General features: G+C 40.9%; 1 protein-coding gene across 1 annotated transcript in view; it reads left to right on the top strand.

The window, feature by feature from the left end:
- The window catches only part of GRK7 (G protein-coupled receptor kinase 7), a 29,490-nt gene extending 16,681 nt beyond the window's left edge, over positions 1-12,809 (top strand). The window contains exons 3-4 of the mRNA XM_043595245.1: positions 4,960-5,234; positions 11,044-12,809. Coding sequence (XP_043451180.1) covers positions 4,960-5,234; positions 11,044-11,380 — 612 coding nt within the window. The 3' untranslated portion in view covers positions 11,381-12,809. The remainder of the gene's footprint in view (positions 1-4,959; positions 5,235-11,043) is intronic.
- The last annotated feature ends 5,297 nt before the right edge of the window (positions 12,810-18,106 follow it).

Genomic DNA, 18,106 nt, shown 5'->3' with positions numbered 1-18,106 from the left:
ATACAAGTGATATGATGTCGAGGATAGTCTGGGGCAGTAGGAGTGGGTCAGGGATAAGAGATGAAACAAGATTGACCATTTGTTGATAATTGTCAAAGCTGAGTGTAGCCTATACTGGATTTATTATTCTCATCTCTCTTTTGTGTATGCTTGAAATTTCCCATAATAAAATACTTTAAAAAAGAAGAAGAATTGGAGAAAAAAATAGAGGGAATGTCCTGGAAAGAAAGAAGGAAAAGAAGAGAAAAGAAAAGAAAGAAAGGAGGAAGGGAAGGAAGAAGGGAGGGAGAAAGAAAAAGAAAGAAAGAAAGAAAGAAAGAAAGAAAGAAAGAAAGAAAGAAAGAAAGAAAAAGAAAGAAAGGAAAGACAGATGGAAAATAAAAGCAAAAGATAAGAAACATAGGGGATTCATCGAGGATTTCCAAAAAGAACAAGAGAGGAAAGAAAATGGAAGGGAGAAAATGATCAAAGAAATAATATGAGAAAGTTTCCAGATTCTGACAGCCATTAGTTTCTGGATTAAGCAGCCAACCAGTAACCAGCATCACAGATGGAAAAATCCCCCCACCAAAGTACATCATTGAGAAATTTCATCAGGTTTGTATACTGGCCCACAAACCTCACACACCTTCTCACAGTCCCTCTCTGTCTCTTCTCTCTGTTTAGGACAGCACCCTCCTGGCTCCACTTGTAGGCCCAGTTGCTCCTCTACTTTTAGAATTGGAGGAAATATCATACTGTGCGACGTGAATCCTGGTTTCTAGGCAGCTGCTAAAGGTCTGGATGACATATCTGGAAATACAGACCAGTTAGATTTGGGGAATCCATGATTCGTGGAAGTAGGAGATGGGAGGGAGCTGGGCAGATGGATTCCCCCTCCTTCCCTCTCTCCTGCAGTTCCTCTTTATAACCCTTCCAGAAGATTCTCTTGTGCCTGGTGAACCGGCAGCCACCCAGTAATGCCTGGCATTGCATCCCCTTCCTTCACTCCTTTTTCCCCTCTATGTTCTTATAAAAACTTTCAAACATGTAGGAAAGAATTCCACATCAAGAACCTGTATACCCATTATCTAGCCTTTACTGTAGACATTTGGAACAGCTTTATTGAGATATAATTTAACTGCCATAAAACTGACCCATTTAAAGTACACACGTTGGGGGCGCCTGGGTGGCGCAGTCGGTTAAGCGTCCGACTTCAGCCAGGTCACGATCTCGCGGTCCCGGAGTTCGAGCCCCGCGTCAGGCTCTGGGCTGATGGCTCAGAGCCTGGAGCCTGTTTCCGATTCTGTGTCTCCCTCTCTCTGCCCCTCCCCCGTTCATGCTCTGTCTCTCTCTGTCCCAAAAATAAATAAACGTTGAAAAAAAAAATTTTAAAGTACACACGTCAGTGGGTTTTAGTATATTCATAGAGCCATGCAAGCATTATCACAGTTTTAGAAATTTTTCTTCACCCCAGAAAGAAATCCCCTACCCTTTAGCATCACTTCCACTGCCACCCCCCACCCCCCACCCAACCGTAAGCAACCACTAATGCATTTCTTGGCTGCATGGAATTGCCTATTTTGGACATTATATACACATGGAGACATACAATATGTGGCCATTTGTGTTTGGCTTCTTTAACTTGGCATAATGTCTTCATGATTCATCCATGTTGTAGCATATATCAGTACTTCATTCCTTTTAAGGCCAATGTTCCATTGTATGTCATCAATATTTTATTAGATTCACTTTGTCACATGTCTATCCATTTATCCATCCCTCTATTGATCTATTAATCTGTCTTACATCTTTTATATATTTTTTTAAATGTTTATGTGTTTATTCTGAGAGAGCGAGAGCGAGAGCAAGACAGAGCATATGAGCAGGGGAGGGGCAGCCAGAGAGGGAGAGAGAGAATGCCAAGCAGGCTCCATGCCCAGTGTGGAGCCCAACCCTGAGACCTTGACCCGAGCCAAAATCAAGAGTTGGATTCTCAACTGACTGTGCCACCCAGGTGCCCCTCTTTTATGTATTTCTAAGCAAGCTCATTCCCCCTCTTCCCCAACCCTTAGCACCTTGACCTTGCACAAGGTCACCCTAGGTACAAAGGAAGCTGGGAGATGGAGTGCTTAGCCTTCTGGCCTCTCTAGTAGAGGGATAGAAGGGAAAAGGGAGACTGGGAATGAGTTTTTGCTATTTTGGCATACAGTGTTTCTCAATCTCATCCTCATCTCTCTCTCTGGTCTCCCCTCCCACCATTGCATCCCACAGATCCTGTATTCCAGAAATGTCAAATTTCTTAAAGCTCCCCACATTATTCCTGGCTTCATATCTCACATATGCTTATTAGCTAGCTAGCTTTCTGTGTGTGACAGATTCTTCCCTCATGGTTCAGCTCAGCTATCACCCTTCAGTGAAGTATCCCCAACACACACATACACACACACACACACACACACACACACACCTTCTGGCCTCTCTGTGCTTGTTTTATACTCCCATTATGGCATTTACCCTACTTTATTGAGTTGACCTTTCGACCTGTCTCTACCAGCCTGTAAATCCTGAAGGGCAAAGGCCGGGTATTATATGTGTTGGTATCTCTAGAACTCACTGGAGGGCATGACTCAATAAATATTGGTTGGATAGTGAATGGAAAACATCCAGTTACCATCGTTGCTATTGTTTACTTAACAAACATTTTGTTGGGCATGCCCAGATGAGGCCCTGCAGTAAGTACCTAGTTTGGATACAGAGATGAGTGAGACTATATCCTGGGCCTTAGAGGAGCCTACAGGACCTTTTGTCTGGACAAATGCAAAACTAGACAAGATGCCAGGGCAACAGATGTAAACTGGGACTGTACCGGGCAAACCGGAACATATGGTCACCCAAATTATATATCAGCTTCTATGAAAACAGCAGTGCCGTGCTGACTCATGCCCAGCCCGTCAGACCCCAGTCACTTCCAGAACCGGCCAATTACTTCTCATTAGTGCTTGGGTCATATATATTTTTCATTGTTGTTATCCACGTAGAAATTACCTGTGAAATTTAATATTCCTAATGCAATATATATACTGTGCATGTAAAAAACATATACTTAAGCAATTAGACAGAAAAAAAATCACCAAATAAACAACTAAAAACACGTTCTAACTTTTTTGGTGTACTGGAATGCATATTTGTAATTGGTGTGTGAAACCCAGTATATATTTAAACTTCTTGGTATTAACAGTAGACTTTAGTCTGTTGTCTTTATTGATGGGCATTTGGAAATTTCCAGCTTGTGACCATTATGAATAATGGAGCTGTGAACATCTCAGCATAGATTTCTTTTTCCTTCTTCTGAGTCATTTCTTTGAGATACATACTCCAAAGGTAAGTAAACTGGTTGAAGAAAAGGAACAGTTGGTACATATTATTGTCTATGACTATCTATATCTTACTGCTCTCCTAAAAGTCTGGGTCAATTTACACAGCACATCTGTTTTTCACAACTCTGCCAATAATTTATATTATCATTTTTATGTACTAATGGGAGCATATTGTCATTTTAGGGTGTACTTTGAATTTTTAATTGCTGAAGAAGTTATGCATTGTACTTTAACCAAAAACAACTTAGTTTTTATGAAATCATAATGTGTTTGTGTGTGTGTGTATATGCATATTATAAACCATGTGTATATACACACATACTTACACACATATATACATGGTTTATAATGAGGTATGTTATAGGTATTCATTAAATATTGAATTAATTATTAAAATCACACATTCACAAAAGGACAATAACTGCTTGATTCCACATATATGAGGGACCTAGAGTAGGCAGATTAATAGAGACAGAAAGTAGAATGGTGGTTGCCAGGGCCTGGGGAGTGGGGGCAATGGGGAGTTATTTAATGGGTATAGAGTTTCAGTTTTGCAAGGTGAAAAGAATTCTGGAGATAGATAGTGATCATGGTTGTACAACAAGGTGAATGTACTTAATACTCTTGAACTGTACATTTAAAAATTATTAAGGTGACAACTTTTATGTTATATGCATTTTGCTGTAACAAAAATATGTATTTAAAAAATACTTTTTTAAATCCAGTGGTCATTTGGCATGTATTTCCATTAGAAGGGTGCCTACAAAATATACTCATGCATGTTAGATGAAATTTCATATGTGGAATTTTCTAGATTAAAATGACTCTGCTAATTTTCAATTCAGACAGGCAGAGATGTGTGAGATTAATATCAGTATGTAGCAAATAGAATAAGAATCACAGACCGGATAACACATGAACATTCAATATTAGCAACCTTTAAAAACCTTTAGCAACCTAAAGTGCTCAACCTTTAAAAACCATGCATCTAGGTGTGCCTGGGTGGCTGTCCGTTAAGTAACCAACTGGTGATTTTGGCTCATGGTTCGTGAATTCGAGGCCCACACTGAATGGCTCTGCTCTGACAGTGTAGAGCTTGCTGGGGGTTCTCTCTCTCCCTCTGCCTCTCTCTGCCCCTCCCCACTCACATGTGCATGCCCGTATCCTCTCTTCCTCTCTCTCTCAAAATAAATAAGTGAACTTTAAAAAAAAAATACCATGCATCTAATTTTCTATTACCTGTGAATAAAATACAGAGGCCGAGCTTAGGGGAATCATAAAGACATCTAATTGAACTTTTCAACTTAATGATGAAGTGTCCCACTTCAAGGACAGCCTCATTTGTCCCTTTTATAATGCACTGCAGTTAAATCCTCTTTATGTCTCATTTGCCAAAATGGATCACATGGCCTGCCCCAACTGCACTAGACGATGCTGGAAAAGCAGGGACTAGAATAGGTTAGACATATTGCCACCCCAAATAAGTTAAGATTCCCTTAACAAAGAAAGAAAAGGAGAATGGGTATTGGATAGGCAATCAGCAGTGTTTGTTACACTCACATTAGTATTTTTGTTTTGTTTCTTGTTTGGGGTATTACAGGCTGGAACCAATGGTTATATGGCTCCTGAAATCCTAGTGGAAAAAGTGAGTTATTCCTATCCTGTGGACTGGTTTGCAATGGGATGCAGTATTTATGAAATGGTTGCTGGACGAACACCATTCAAAGATTACAAGGAAAAAGTCAGTAAAGAGGATTTAAAGCAAAGAACCCTGCAAGAAGAGGTCAGATTCCAACATGATAACTTCACGGAGGAAGCAAAAGATATTTGCAGACTCTTCTTGGCTAAGAAACCAGAACAACGTTTGGGAAGCAGGTAAACTACCATATAACAGAGGTGATTAGCAGTGTCAGCATTGTCCATGGGGATTTAGAACGTACTTTGGATTAGTGCTGAGGCCTTGAGGTTAAGTTTTATTATTATTTTCCTATTATTATTTGCATGTCATATGGTTAAGTATTTCTGATACTTTCAAACACTATAAGCACTTGATATGGAACAATCTCCAAGATATGTATATATATCTTGTTTTCATATATATATTATATATGAAATATATAATATATAATAGAACATAGAATATAATATAACATATATGAAATATATAATGTATATAAATATATATTAAAAACATTATTTATATTTACTATATATTTTTAATATTTATTTATTTTGCGAGACAGCACACGAGTGCTTGAGCAGAGGGGCAGAGAGAGAGGGTGAGAAAGAATCCAAGAGGGCTCCCCACTGAGCATGGAGCCTGAGGCAGAGCTTGATCTCATGACCTGAAGATCATGACCTGAGCCAAAATCAAGAGATCAAGAGTAGGACACTTAACTGAGCCACCCAGGCACCCCGAATATTCTGCCACGTAATTTTTTTAATTAAAAATTTTTTTTCAATGTTTATTTACTTTTGAGAGAGAGAGAGAGAGAGAGAGAGAGAGAGAGAGAGAGAGCACACATGCATGCTGGTGGGGAAGGTGCAGAGAGAGACAGGGGGACCAAGGATCCAAAGTGGGCTTCAAGCTGACAGCAGAGAGCCCAATGCAGGGCCTGAACCCACAAGCCTGGACCTGAGCCAAAATCAAGAGTTGGACACTTAACTGACTGAGCCACCCAGGTGCCCCGACCTGATTTTTTTAAATAGCAAAACAAAATCCATTTGTAATAACTTCCAAAGCATGACAGACACCACACTAACAAACACGTATTTTGAAATTTGGTGGAAATCCTGCATTTATGTGAAGTAAAACATGGAGCTGATTTTCCTGTGTAGATTCCAATGTTGTATTACCGTGGTCAGAATAGGCCACGTCATGATAACAAGCAAATCCCAAAGTCTCTGCAGCTTAAAACTAATGGAATTTTTCTCATTCACACAAAGTCCCTTATGGGTCCAGCAGCATTCCAGGTGTCTCCCTACTGAGCAGTGACTCAGAGATCCAGGCTACTTCCATCTGACAGCTCCATTGGAACTCATGGCTTCCAGTTGACGTAGCAAGAGGAGAGAGCACGGAGAACCTGGGGAACTTTGTACCGCCTCAGTCAGGAAGTGACCCACTTGCACAGCACTTCACACACACTTCCGTTTGCCCAGAATGAGTCTTGGCCCTGCCCAAGGTCAAAGGGTCTGTCTAGTGTTGTCTTCCATGTGCCCAGGAAGGAGAGGAGACACAGAAATGGTGACCACTGACCATGTCTACACGCGGGTTCTCAAGCACAGGGAGGATGAGCGGGCACACTAACAGCGGCCGAGGCAGCAAGGAAAGCAAACAGTCTCTCTAGATGACTTCCCTGAAGGGAACACCACCGCTTGCCAGGATTGATTGAAAATCTATAAACACGCTGTGGGTATATAAAATGAAATGTTGACAAACTTCTTCAGGAAAATGCCACCTTAAAGCCCTGGCTCATTGCCTGAAGCTGCTCCATCAAGCAAAACCTTTTAATAAAGCATCTGTTGTTGTGACTGTTTTGAATAAAACTGTTTACAACATTAGAGAAAAGGCATATAAAAACCAGCTGTTCAGTGAAAGACAAAACCTTCCAACATTTTCATTTCAACTCTGTATTTTTTTAAAAATTCAAATGAGATAATGCTTGATTGATTTAGTGATGTCCTTCAGGGCCGAGCAAATGCCTACACAGCATGTCACACAGAAGACGGGTCACGTGGCCCCTCCCTGTTGCATTCACGAACATTTGAAATAAATTTAAAAAACCCTTTCCTTCTTTAGATGCCACTGAAAGGATCTTCCCTTTGTCTTCATAGGTCTGTGAATTAATTTTGCAGAAAAGTTGAAAGCTTTTCTGAGCATCTCTCAAGGGCTCTTGAGAGGATTTATCGTGTTTTCCAATAAAATAAAAGCTAAAGCCCATTTAAACATTTTGCAGGTTTTATTCTGATCAGTTAGTGCAGCAGAACAAGATCAAATAACCGTGCAAGCCTCTGACTTAAGTGCTTCTCCAACACATAATTTCATACCCATACATACTGTTCTTGGCAGACCAAACCCCACAGTGTATGGTCAGGTGGTATCTTTGCTTCATTGACTGTTACAAGAAAATCCATTGTAATCTCGATGTGGGGTTCAGGAACACAAGAGCACCTGTAAATGCTGTGAAATGAAATCTACCCCAACAAGCAGGAGAATCTCCTTTCCTCCCGTGGCCCGTTTGGCTGTTACAAAAGATGCCACCTCAATCAGTAGCCTCTCCTATTTGTCCAAAGTGCACTGCATAATGGTGGGCAAAAAAGATCTCTGCACGAAGCTGCCAGGGAAAGATTCAAGAGTAAAATAATATTCATGCTATTTCTAATTACAGAACTGACATAAGAGACACCAGTGCAAAAAGTAAAGTGATCAGCTTTGCAGTGTCCCAGACACCGAGTGAAAGGAATAGGGGTTACAAAGCCTGGTCTTTATTGTCAGCATCAGCACCACAGACATTTAGTGGAAAAGGGCATAAAGCATGGACCCTGCCCCCCAGGGGCATCTAGTTGGGGTGACGGAGGACATAAAACCTTTCGGGGGCTATTGTTGCTTTTGTCCTTTGTCACTAGTTGCAAAAGGGCTGCAGTCAGCCATCCCTGCCGGACAAGCCAAGGCCATTTGGGCCTGTTGCTTGAGATATTACTTGAGAACTGTTCATCCTGATGTCAAGACCGGCTTGACAAGTTTCTCAAGGTTACTGAGCCCCTGGGCACTCTGTTTATCCAAGTTAAAACTGCTCTGAGTGAGTTTGAGGAGGACTCTTGACCTGTGGGACAGTGTGTTCATGCCTGCTGATGGTCATCAAGGTGGTGTGAGCTCCTTCCTCAGGGCACCTGGTCCCATTCCAACTCTCGTTTTCGTTGAGACTCCGAGACTTGGGGTTCATTCCTGATCTACTTGGATGGAATTCTAGCTCTATCCTTGTTCTGCCACATCTAAAATCTACGTGATACCCTCCCCACACCAAAATCTGATACCTTAAAATGGTGAATGTTGCTATGTGAATTATACCTCGTAAACCTAACTTCAGAGAAAAATCCGTCTTCGAAGCTTCAAATGATCTCAGTAACCCTCCCTCAAGACTGTGACTCTACAGGATGGAAGCCACACAGACAGACACCGGTCAGTGAGTTCTAGGAGATGGCAAGCCCACATTTTCCTTCCTTTCAGTTGAGGGAGACTTGGTGGCTTTGAGAAAAAGAGAGACACCTGCAGTATCTCCTGATGCAGTTCTCCATACCTGTTTTTCACCTGGTGCATAATGAGACAAGTCCAAGGAGCCCTGCACCCACCTTTCTGGACGGTGCTAGGCCTGAACCACAGAAAACAACCCAGAGAATGGCTAGACATCAGACGCCTCCAACTGAATTTCTCTTTTTCACAATAATATTCGATTACAATTTTCCTTTGAAAAACTCACCTATGTCTTTTGGCTTTTTCAGAGGCACAGCTATTTATGAATGCAGAAGCAACTGAAGAGGGTAAAAGAGGTTAAAAATGCAGTTAAAAGACAGACAGGCATTGTTGTGATGGTTGACTGTGATAACAGTGCTTCACTTTGTGTTAGTTGAGAGTAGGCTCTGGATAGATGCTAGTTATTCTCCCTGCCGTTATTAGTAATGTCATTATTGTGTTTAGAACCTATTGGATAGAGTCTGCTGCAGTAATTATCTGACATTGTAGGGAGTCTGTGAAGGGGGTATATGGGAGAAGTCCTCAGTCCTTTTCCTGAAAGCTCTTTGATAACTGGAATAAAAGTAAAGGGAAAACTATGAACGTGATTAATTTTTAATAAGGTTGATTTATGACAGAAATCGACTTTCCCGTAAGAGAAGATATTTCTTAGAGCAGTATATCTGTTCACATAAAAGAAAAAGGAAGGGGTGCCTGGGTGGCTCAGCTGGTTAAGCATCTGACTCTTGGTTTTGGCTTAGGTCATGATCTCATGGCTTCTGAGTTCAAACCCTGTGTTGGGCTCTGCACTGGCAGTGCAGAGCCTGCTTGGGATTCTCCCTTTTTCCCTCTTTCTCTGCCCCTCCCTCATTCATGCTGTCTCTGTCTCAAATAAATAAATAAACAAAAAAAAAAAAAAAAGGAAAAAATCATTTGAATCTGATGCCACAATACAGCCCTCTTTTTATTTCTTTAAAATTTAGACTTAAGGGGGACCAAAAGAAATGTGTGGTAGGCTGCCCCTCGTATGGTTCCCAAAGATCCCCCTTCTATTATCCACAGTCCTGTGTACCCTTAAGCATGGGCTGGACTTATTGGTTTGCTTCTAAAAATATAGCAGAAATAATGAGATGTCATTTCCAAGATAAGGTATTAAAAGACTGTGCTTTTTTAATCTTGGGCTTGCTTTCCCTTTCTCTCTCTCTCTCTCTCCTCCTCCTCTCCTTCCCTTCCCCCCCCCTCCCTTCCTCCCTCCCTCCCCCCTTCCTCTTTGATCATTTACCCTGGGGAAATCCAGGTGCAAAGTTATAAAGTAGCCTTGTGCAGTGGCTCACATGGTGAGGAATGGAGGCTCACCAATAACCACGTGAGTGAGCTTAGAAGCAGATTTTCTCCCTCAACTCCACTCAAACCTTCAGATGAGACCACAGCCCTGAACAGCTTTACTGTAACCTCATGAAAGAGGCACCTAGTGAAACCATTTATAGATTCTTGACCCACAAATATTGTGAGATAATAAATGTTTGTTGTTTTAAGTCACTAAATGTTAGGGTAGCTTGTTACACAGCAATAGATAACTAATATAAGAGTTTACACAATTGGGAACGTATATTTTTCTCCCTTATTCTAAGGTAAATGCTGGAATAATTTCTAGACAAGGGTTTGATAACAAATAACCATAGTCTTGGGCACTGAAGGTATGCTCATTAACACTAATAATTACTAATGCATTAAAAAAAATTTTTTTTATGTTTATTTATTTTTGACAGAGACAGAATGTGAGTGAGTTAGGGACAGAGAGAGGGAGACACAGAATCTGAAGCAGGCTCCATGTTCCGAGCTGTCAGCACAGAGCCCAACATGGGTCTCGAACTCACAAGCTGTGAGATCATGACCTGAGCCGAAGTCAGACACTCAACCAACTGAGCCACCCAGGCGCCCCCTAATGCATTTTTTTAAGTCTTTAAAAATACCGTGGCAGTGGGGGGAGGTAGGTGGAGCTCCTAGACACCATGTCATATGAAGAGTGGGGAGATATGGGTGCTGTCTTTTAGAATGTGGTGGGAAGAGACATGCTTCCCTTGTTCTGTCTGACCCTGAAGGGCAGAGCAAAATGCAATGACTATAAAGTTGCAGGCAAGCAGATTCTGGCCTCACTGAATTTTGCTTGTATTTCCACAAAACACTAAGGATAAAAGTCATGTCAACTGCTTGACTCTAAAAATTAGATCTACATGTGAAGGTTTATCCGCAAACAATGAAAATGCTACTGTCTGTGTAAGGTGATTTTTGAAGTCATTATTTTTTTTAATTATTCTTTATGTCGTTATATTGTCTTTGCAATTAAAATGAAATGTATTACAGGAAAAGAATGCTGCACATTTTGTATTGTTAGAATATTTCCTGTTTTGGTTTGTTAGTGTGACTCAGTCTGACCATCTCCTTTCTTTACAGAGAGAAGTCTGATGATCCCAGGCAACACCCTTTCTTCAAAACCATCAATTTTGCTCGCCTGGAAGCTGGCCTAGTTGAGCCCCCATTTGTGCCAGACCCTTCCGTGGTTTATGCCAAAGACATCGCTGAAATTGAAGATTTCTCTGAGGTTCGGGGAATTGAATTTGATGATAAAGATAAGACGTTCTTCCAAAGATTTGCAACAGGTGCTGTCCCCATAGCATGGCAGGAAGAAATTATAGAAACGGGACTGTTTGAAGAATTGAATGACCCCAACAGGCTTGCAGGTTGTGGGGATGGTAATTCATCCAAGTCTGGTGTGTGTTTGTTATTATAAGTTGTTCTCTCTACCAGATGGGCAGCAGGAATTTCAGCTGACATAATCCTTGAATGTTCCTAACACATGAAAATCTGTTGAATGAGGACTGATCAATCAGGAGGGACATTTCAACCATAGAACAGTTCAAAGGACAGGTGAGCTCACCACTAGGACACATTTTTCTTTTGCCTTCCTTCCTCCCTCCCTCCCTCCCACCCTTCCTTCCCTCCTCTCTCTCCCTCCATCTCTTTCTTCTTTCTCTTTTTTTCATAAAGATGAGTCAAGTAAAGTTTCAGTTTTCACCAAGGGCTGGGAAAAGGAACAGTCAGGTTTATTTTGATAAACTAAAAGCATGAGCCCTCCAGCATCATGTCCCTGAAAATGACACAAAGTCCTAGGAATAGAGATAGGAACTTTGTGGTGTACTCAGTAAATGAGCATTTGCAATTCTTAGTAAATAATCATTTTAGTTTTTCTTTGTTTATATCCCTTCTTCTCTTCTTCTTTCAGTATTTTTTCTGCTTCTGTACTTATAAAAAAGATTTGGAAGCTGGAAATAAATGTTCCTGATTTTCTCCCCCCTGAAAAAGAGTGGATTGTAGTGTTTGGGCAATATTTTAAATTACAGAAAAAATTTTAACTTACTGAAAGTCTCTTATTCATATTTTTGAAATATTTTGCCATTGTAGTGTTGAAGTATTTTAAATGTAAACATACATGAGACCTGTGAATTTAAAGTATTCCGTAAGTCGAGTCCTTTAGGGAACATGCTACAAATTGCTTATGTGTAGTTTTTCACATCCCATAGGTTCCCAAACTTTGCTAAACTTTGGAATCACCTAGGGATCTTTTAAAAATACTAATGTCTGACTCTCAGCCCTAGATTTTATTTGATCTGGGGTGCAGCCTGGGCATCTAAATTTTCAAAAGCTCCCCAAGTGCTTCTGATGTGAGGCAAGTTTGAGAACCATGGCCACGTAGGCTTAAATGCTGTTATATATGGACTCTTGTTTTGGTTGCTCAAAGCTTCAATTACACATTTGACAGCAACTTTTCAAATACCCAGAAAACATGTAATTTTGGCAGTTGCAATATAGATGAGACCAAAGATAATCTGTATTCATCTTGTATATTCTCTTGTCCTTGTACACTTTCGTTCTTCACACGTACCTCCAGAAGTAGATCTCTTGGCTATTTCAAGACCTGAAGAAATACCGACTCGGAAACTGATTTGAACAAATTGTAGCTCTCGGTTCAAGTGGCTGCCCAGCCAGCACTGTATTGTAGAATTAGCACTTCTCAAAAGCACAGCCAAAGTGAAAATTCTAAGGGTGCAAAAAAATATTTTGGACCCAAGCATAAACCTGAGGTGATTATACTTAAAGAAAAAAAAAGAGGGGCGCCTGGCTGCCCCACTTGATAGAGCATGTGACTCCTGATCTCAGGGTTGTGAGTTCAAGCCTCATGTTGGGTTTAGAGCCAAACAGAGTACAAAAAGAATAAAATACAAAAAGAGTAAAAATAAAATGAAATTTTTAAAAAGGAACAAAAAAGATATATGTGTGCATAAGAAAATCTCACTTGTCCCGGTGGTGAGAGACCTGGCTGAAATCAATTTAAAAATTTTGTCCCTTGAGTAAGGGAGCCAAGAGTTGCAGAAACACTGGCCAAAAAATATTTGGTTGACTGGAATCCAGCTAACAGTCATGCTCGACTGCAAGACAACATTAGGCATATCCAAACGAGTAGTAAGAAATCGGCTTGGACTTGAGTCCTGGGTTAGTGCATCTGCCACTCACCCTTCTGCTCGTTCTCTATCCTCAGCAAGATCTTGATGCTCCAAATCCTGCCCTGGAGACACCGCAGAGTCCTGAGTCATCAAAGCAGATACAGGTGTGTCCAGCAAATTCTTTTTCCTAAGGCAAGAAAGTAGATTACAATTTGATAAGATTCCGAATAAGTCTATTTTAACAAAAGACAAATTCACAACTAACAGAAATCCAATTCACCAGAGCATTCCAAGACTAGAGGTCTTAGGGTTTAGCCTTATAATTAGACATTGAAAAGTCATGTCATATTGCATTGGTTCCTCAATGTGAATGTCTGCTTCTTTTGATAAACTTAGAACTAAGTCAGGAAAGTAACTGAATAAGATAGCTGTTTTCAAACAATCACCAAGTAAATATGTGTTGAGCTCTAGTTCACACTGAGCCCTATCCTGGGCATTTGGGGGATACCACAGAGAATTAAGACAACTGTCTAAGAGAGGCTATATGGTGTGGTGTAGAACACATATTCCTGTCAGTGTTACTATTCACATTTTAAATGAGAAACTGAAGCTCATCAATGTTCTGTAGCTTATCTCAGGTCACACCGCTTTCCAGCGTTGTTACACAGACTGGAAATAATGTATATGTAGCACATAGCACATGACTGCATATAGTAGGGGCATAATAAATTGAAGACTGTAGTCAGTAAGTAGCAGCTGGTCAAATGACCCTAGATCAGAGAACGAAGAACTAAACCTGGCTACCTTGATTAAAAGTTCCAAAGGAGGTGAGAGAAGGAAGAGAGCTGGGTCATGGGGAACGGTTTAAAAGGAAAGTTTTTATGCACAATGAAAGAAAAACCTACTTAGAATGAGTGGAGACATTGGAGTCCATCCCAGGCCCCATCCTTACCACATGCCAGGTGCAGGACCCACCTGGGCCACGTCAGAGTTGCAAAGTGATCTGTGCAGGTCATGGGTGGGATTCAGGTATAGACTTAAGGAAGACGAAACCTGATGTCTCATCAAAGGAAGAAAGTGATTTTTGAAAGGGGATGATGCTTGCTTATTTTCCAAAAGTTAAAATGAGCTTACATTTTTATATAAAAGTTTCATAAACATAATGAAGTATCAGGGGAAACAAACACATATGAGTGAAATATGCAAAGAAGGACCAGAGAGAAGTCATTTTTATTCTTCCAGTTTGTCAGGGATTATTTGGAATGTTTGTTTCCTACAGGAGGAGATGGGTCTAAAGTAGATGGATAAACTGCTTAAAGGGGCGTAGAGCTGCCCTCAAAGCAGAAGGTATGGATGAGGTTTTCATAGAAAACAGTGATGAATTATTGAGTTTAAGACTTCAAGCCACAAAGAATTAAAAAATGTTCCCAAGTGTTTATTTAGAATATCAAATTTAAGATGTTTCATTTAGGTGACAAAGCATGGATTGAAAATTCAACAAATTGGGCTTCTTAGGAATTGCAGGTCTTGAAATCCTGAGTCTATCAGATCGATTTTTAAAGTTTATTATATTGTGTATATCATTAGGGCAGTTTAATAATAAGACTTAATTTATATAAATTGTCTGGGCACGAAAACTAGTGAAAATACATAATCCTTGATTCTTAAACAGTTTGTTCCGGGCACTTTTAAGTCTTACAATTTTTTTTAATGATATAAGGAAAAAATCAGATACAAGAATTTTTGAGGGGGAGGAGGTTGCCTGGAAGACTTATCAGATTAGCCATTAGCCATTTTGATTATCAAAACATTTTTCAAAGACTGAGTTTTCCTGGATTGTCTAGGAAAAAGAATTGCAGTCATGTAGGTTTAGTTATTCTTTCAATAAATATTGGGGCGCCTGGGTGGCGCAGTCGGTTAAGCGTCCGACTTCAGCCAGGTCACGATCTCGCGGTCCATGAGTTCGAGCCCCGCATCGGGCTCTGGGCTGATGGCTCAGAGCCTGGAGCCTGTTTCTGATTCTGTGTCTCCCTCTCTCTCTGCCCCTCCCCCGTTCATGCTCTGTCTCTCTCTGTCCCAAAAATAAATAAAACGTTGAAAAAAAAATTTTTTTTTAATAAAAATAAATAAATAAATAAATAAATATTGCTACCTGCCATGTGCCAGGCTCCATTTTGGTTTGGGGAGAGATGCTTGGTTTTCTCCCTTTAGGATTTTCAGATCAGAAAGTATTTTTGTTCCCTCTGTGTGTCAGTAAACTTTTATATCTCTCTGGGTAGAGGTGAATTTTGTTCTTTCTGCTTTTTCTCAAGTTTTCTGCACTGAACATGTATTTATTTTAAAAATCAGGAAACCGTATATTATTTAAAGCAAGGCAGGGCCCATCACAGTTAGACCTGGGTATGTGGGGCATGTCCAGGCTGGCTCTGGCAATAATCAGTCCCTGAGAACCCCTTTCTGGCCAAAGGGTATTAGCCTGGGTCCTGGGAGTAAGGCTAGGATGTCCAGTCTAAACCAGCAGAATATCCCTGGACAGAGCCAGCATTTGGTGCCTAAGGCTGGGGCCTGATTATTTGTTCCGCAATCCAGAGTATGAGCTGTGGTGGTCTGTGGTGAAAGTTTTACCAAACCCCAGAGAAAGAAAAGCAAGTACAAGGCAACAAAGTTTCTCATGCAGGATTCACTTCAAAATATCTTCTTAGGAAGCAGTTGATATTTGACAAAAGTAAGACTGGAGACCTCTGACCCTCCCTCAAAATTTTTATGAAATTTTACTGACCTGTGAGATCTCAAATGCTGGGAACCCCTGGACTGGATGACCTTGAAGGGCACTCCAATTGTAGGGGAGTATTTGTGCTTCAGTGGAAAACGAATGCATTGCCTAGAGGAGCATATGCAAACTTTTTCTGTAAAAGACCAGAAAAAATCTTTCTTATTTCTTAGACTTTGCAGAAGGCAACTACTTACCTCTGCCTTTGTAATGGGAAAACAGCCATAGCTGATGTGTGAAGGACTGAGTATGGCTGGGTGCCAGTAAAGTTTTATTTACAAAAAACAGGTGGTAATACTACATTTGACCCACAAGTAGTAATTTACTGTTCCTAGTCAAAAATTATCTTGTTATTAAACTGACTAGGTTATCTGATTCTGAAGGAGCTATTTTACAATTCTATAAACTGTAGATAATTAATGGGAATGCAAATGCGTATAGACACGCAAATGACCCTCCCCCACTGCATTAGTCAGTCAGGGCTATGATACCAAAGGATTGCAGACTAGGCGGTTTAAACAACAGAAACTTATTATCTCAAAGTTCTGGAGGCTCCAAGTCCAAGATGACGGTGTGAGTGGGGTTGATTTCCTTTAAGCCTCTCTCCTTGACTTCTAGATGACTACCTTCTCCTGTCTGCCATGATCTTCCTTCTGTGTATCTCTGTGTCTTAATTTCTTCCTATAAGGACACCAGTCATATTGGATTAGGGCCCATCCCAGTGACCTTCTTTAATTTAATCATCTCTTTAAAGACCCTACCTCCAAATACAGCCACAGTCCCAGGTACCTGGGGGTTAGGACTTTAACATACAAATTTTGAGAGATACAACTCAGTCCAGTATCAGTACCCCCTAAACCAGTTTTATGTTAATTTGCTCATTCTTTTCAACATTCCTTTGCTGCATATAGGTTTATGGTTTTTATTACTTTTTTCAACTGGTTGTAACCCCAGTTTTCTCATGAATGAGTTAAATAAAAATGTTTAACATGTGTTCATTTTTATTTCGCTATGACAGTCCCAATTTTACCTTTTTTTTTCCCTTAAGATTATCCATTGACACGACCCGGAATGTCACAATACCATCAAAGAACCTAAAGCACCCTAAAGCCTATTTTTGACATTCTGCTTCCGTTAACCAAAGTTCTGAGCAAGACCCCTTTCTCTTTTTGTTCTCTTATGAAACACACAGCAGAAAGAAGAGCCCCCGAACAGAGGGCTAGGGGATGTGGTGGCAAGCCCAGAAAGCAGCTAGCATTTTCCCAACAGTTTGGTTGAGGTGCCTGGGGCCAGCTGACTATTACATATTTTTAAACCAAGTCTCCTCACCCTGCCTCTCCCATCTGCACTGCCAGTTGTCTCATACATTCCTGCCATGCCCATGCTTCCTGCATGCCGCGGGAGAAGCTGCTGGGGAAAGAGAAGCAGAAGGGAGAAAGCCGGGAGCCAGAAGAACCAAGGAGAGCTTCATCAGTTCACCTGCTAGGGCAAAGTGTGCTGAGCCCCTGAGGCCATCGATGCAAACAAACATTCCAGAGACACACCCCGAGGCAGGCTCCATTTTAAAGTCCCTGTACTAACAACTCCCCTTGAAGGTTTGCCAGTTCAAATGCAGGATGTCCAGTTAGATTTAAATGGCAGAAAACAACAAATTGATTTTTTTCTGGTATAATTATGTCCCAAATGCTGTATTGGACATACTTACACTAAAAAGTTATCTGTTATGCGTGAGTATAGATAATCAATGAAGAATACCCTGTGGTCAAGATTAGAGAAAACGCGGGAAAACTAGCACAGCACCTGGCACAGGCAGAGCTCCACCTGGGTTGCCTGAATCTGTCAATTCTATCTTCCAGTACAGCTCCTGCAAATTTCTTCTTTCGGGTCCACATGTGTGCTGTCTCCTACTCAAGGAGTCGGCTGGGCAGCATTGCCAGCCTCACCACCCCTGCTGCCAATAATAAAAATGCAACCAAAGCTTCCATTTACTGAGCACCTACTATGTGCTGGGCACTGTACTTGGCACTTTTTGTGTATGACTCCCCATGCTCGCTATCATCCTGTGAAGTATTTTCTGAATTTTATTGATGAAGAAAAGAAAGCTCCAGAGGTTAATGGGCTTCTCCAAATACACAGTTAGGTGCTGAGTAAACCCAGGTCTACCTGACTATTCTTGGCTGTGAGGTCACTGGTTTCCCAGGTTGGAACTGCCCCTGTCCCTTTTCCCTGAAATGTCACCTGGGGG

Source organism: Prionailurus bengalensis, chromosome C2 (genome assembly GCF_016509475.1).
Source record: "Prionailurus bengalensis isolate Pbe53 chromosome C2, Fcat_Pben_1.1_paternal_pri, whole genome shotgun sequence".
NCBI lineage: Eukaryota > Metazoa > Chordata > Mammalia > Carnivora > Felidae > Prionailurus > Prionailurus bengalensis.
The sequence above is the reverse complement of the archived record's forward strand: the minus strand, read 5'-3'. Positions and strand labels throughout refer to the sequence as shown.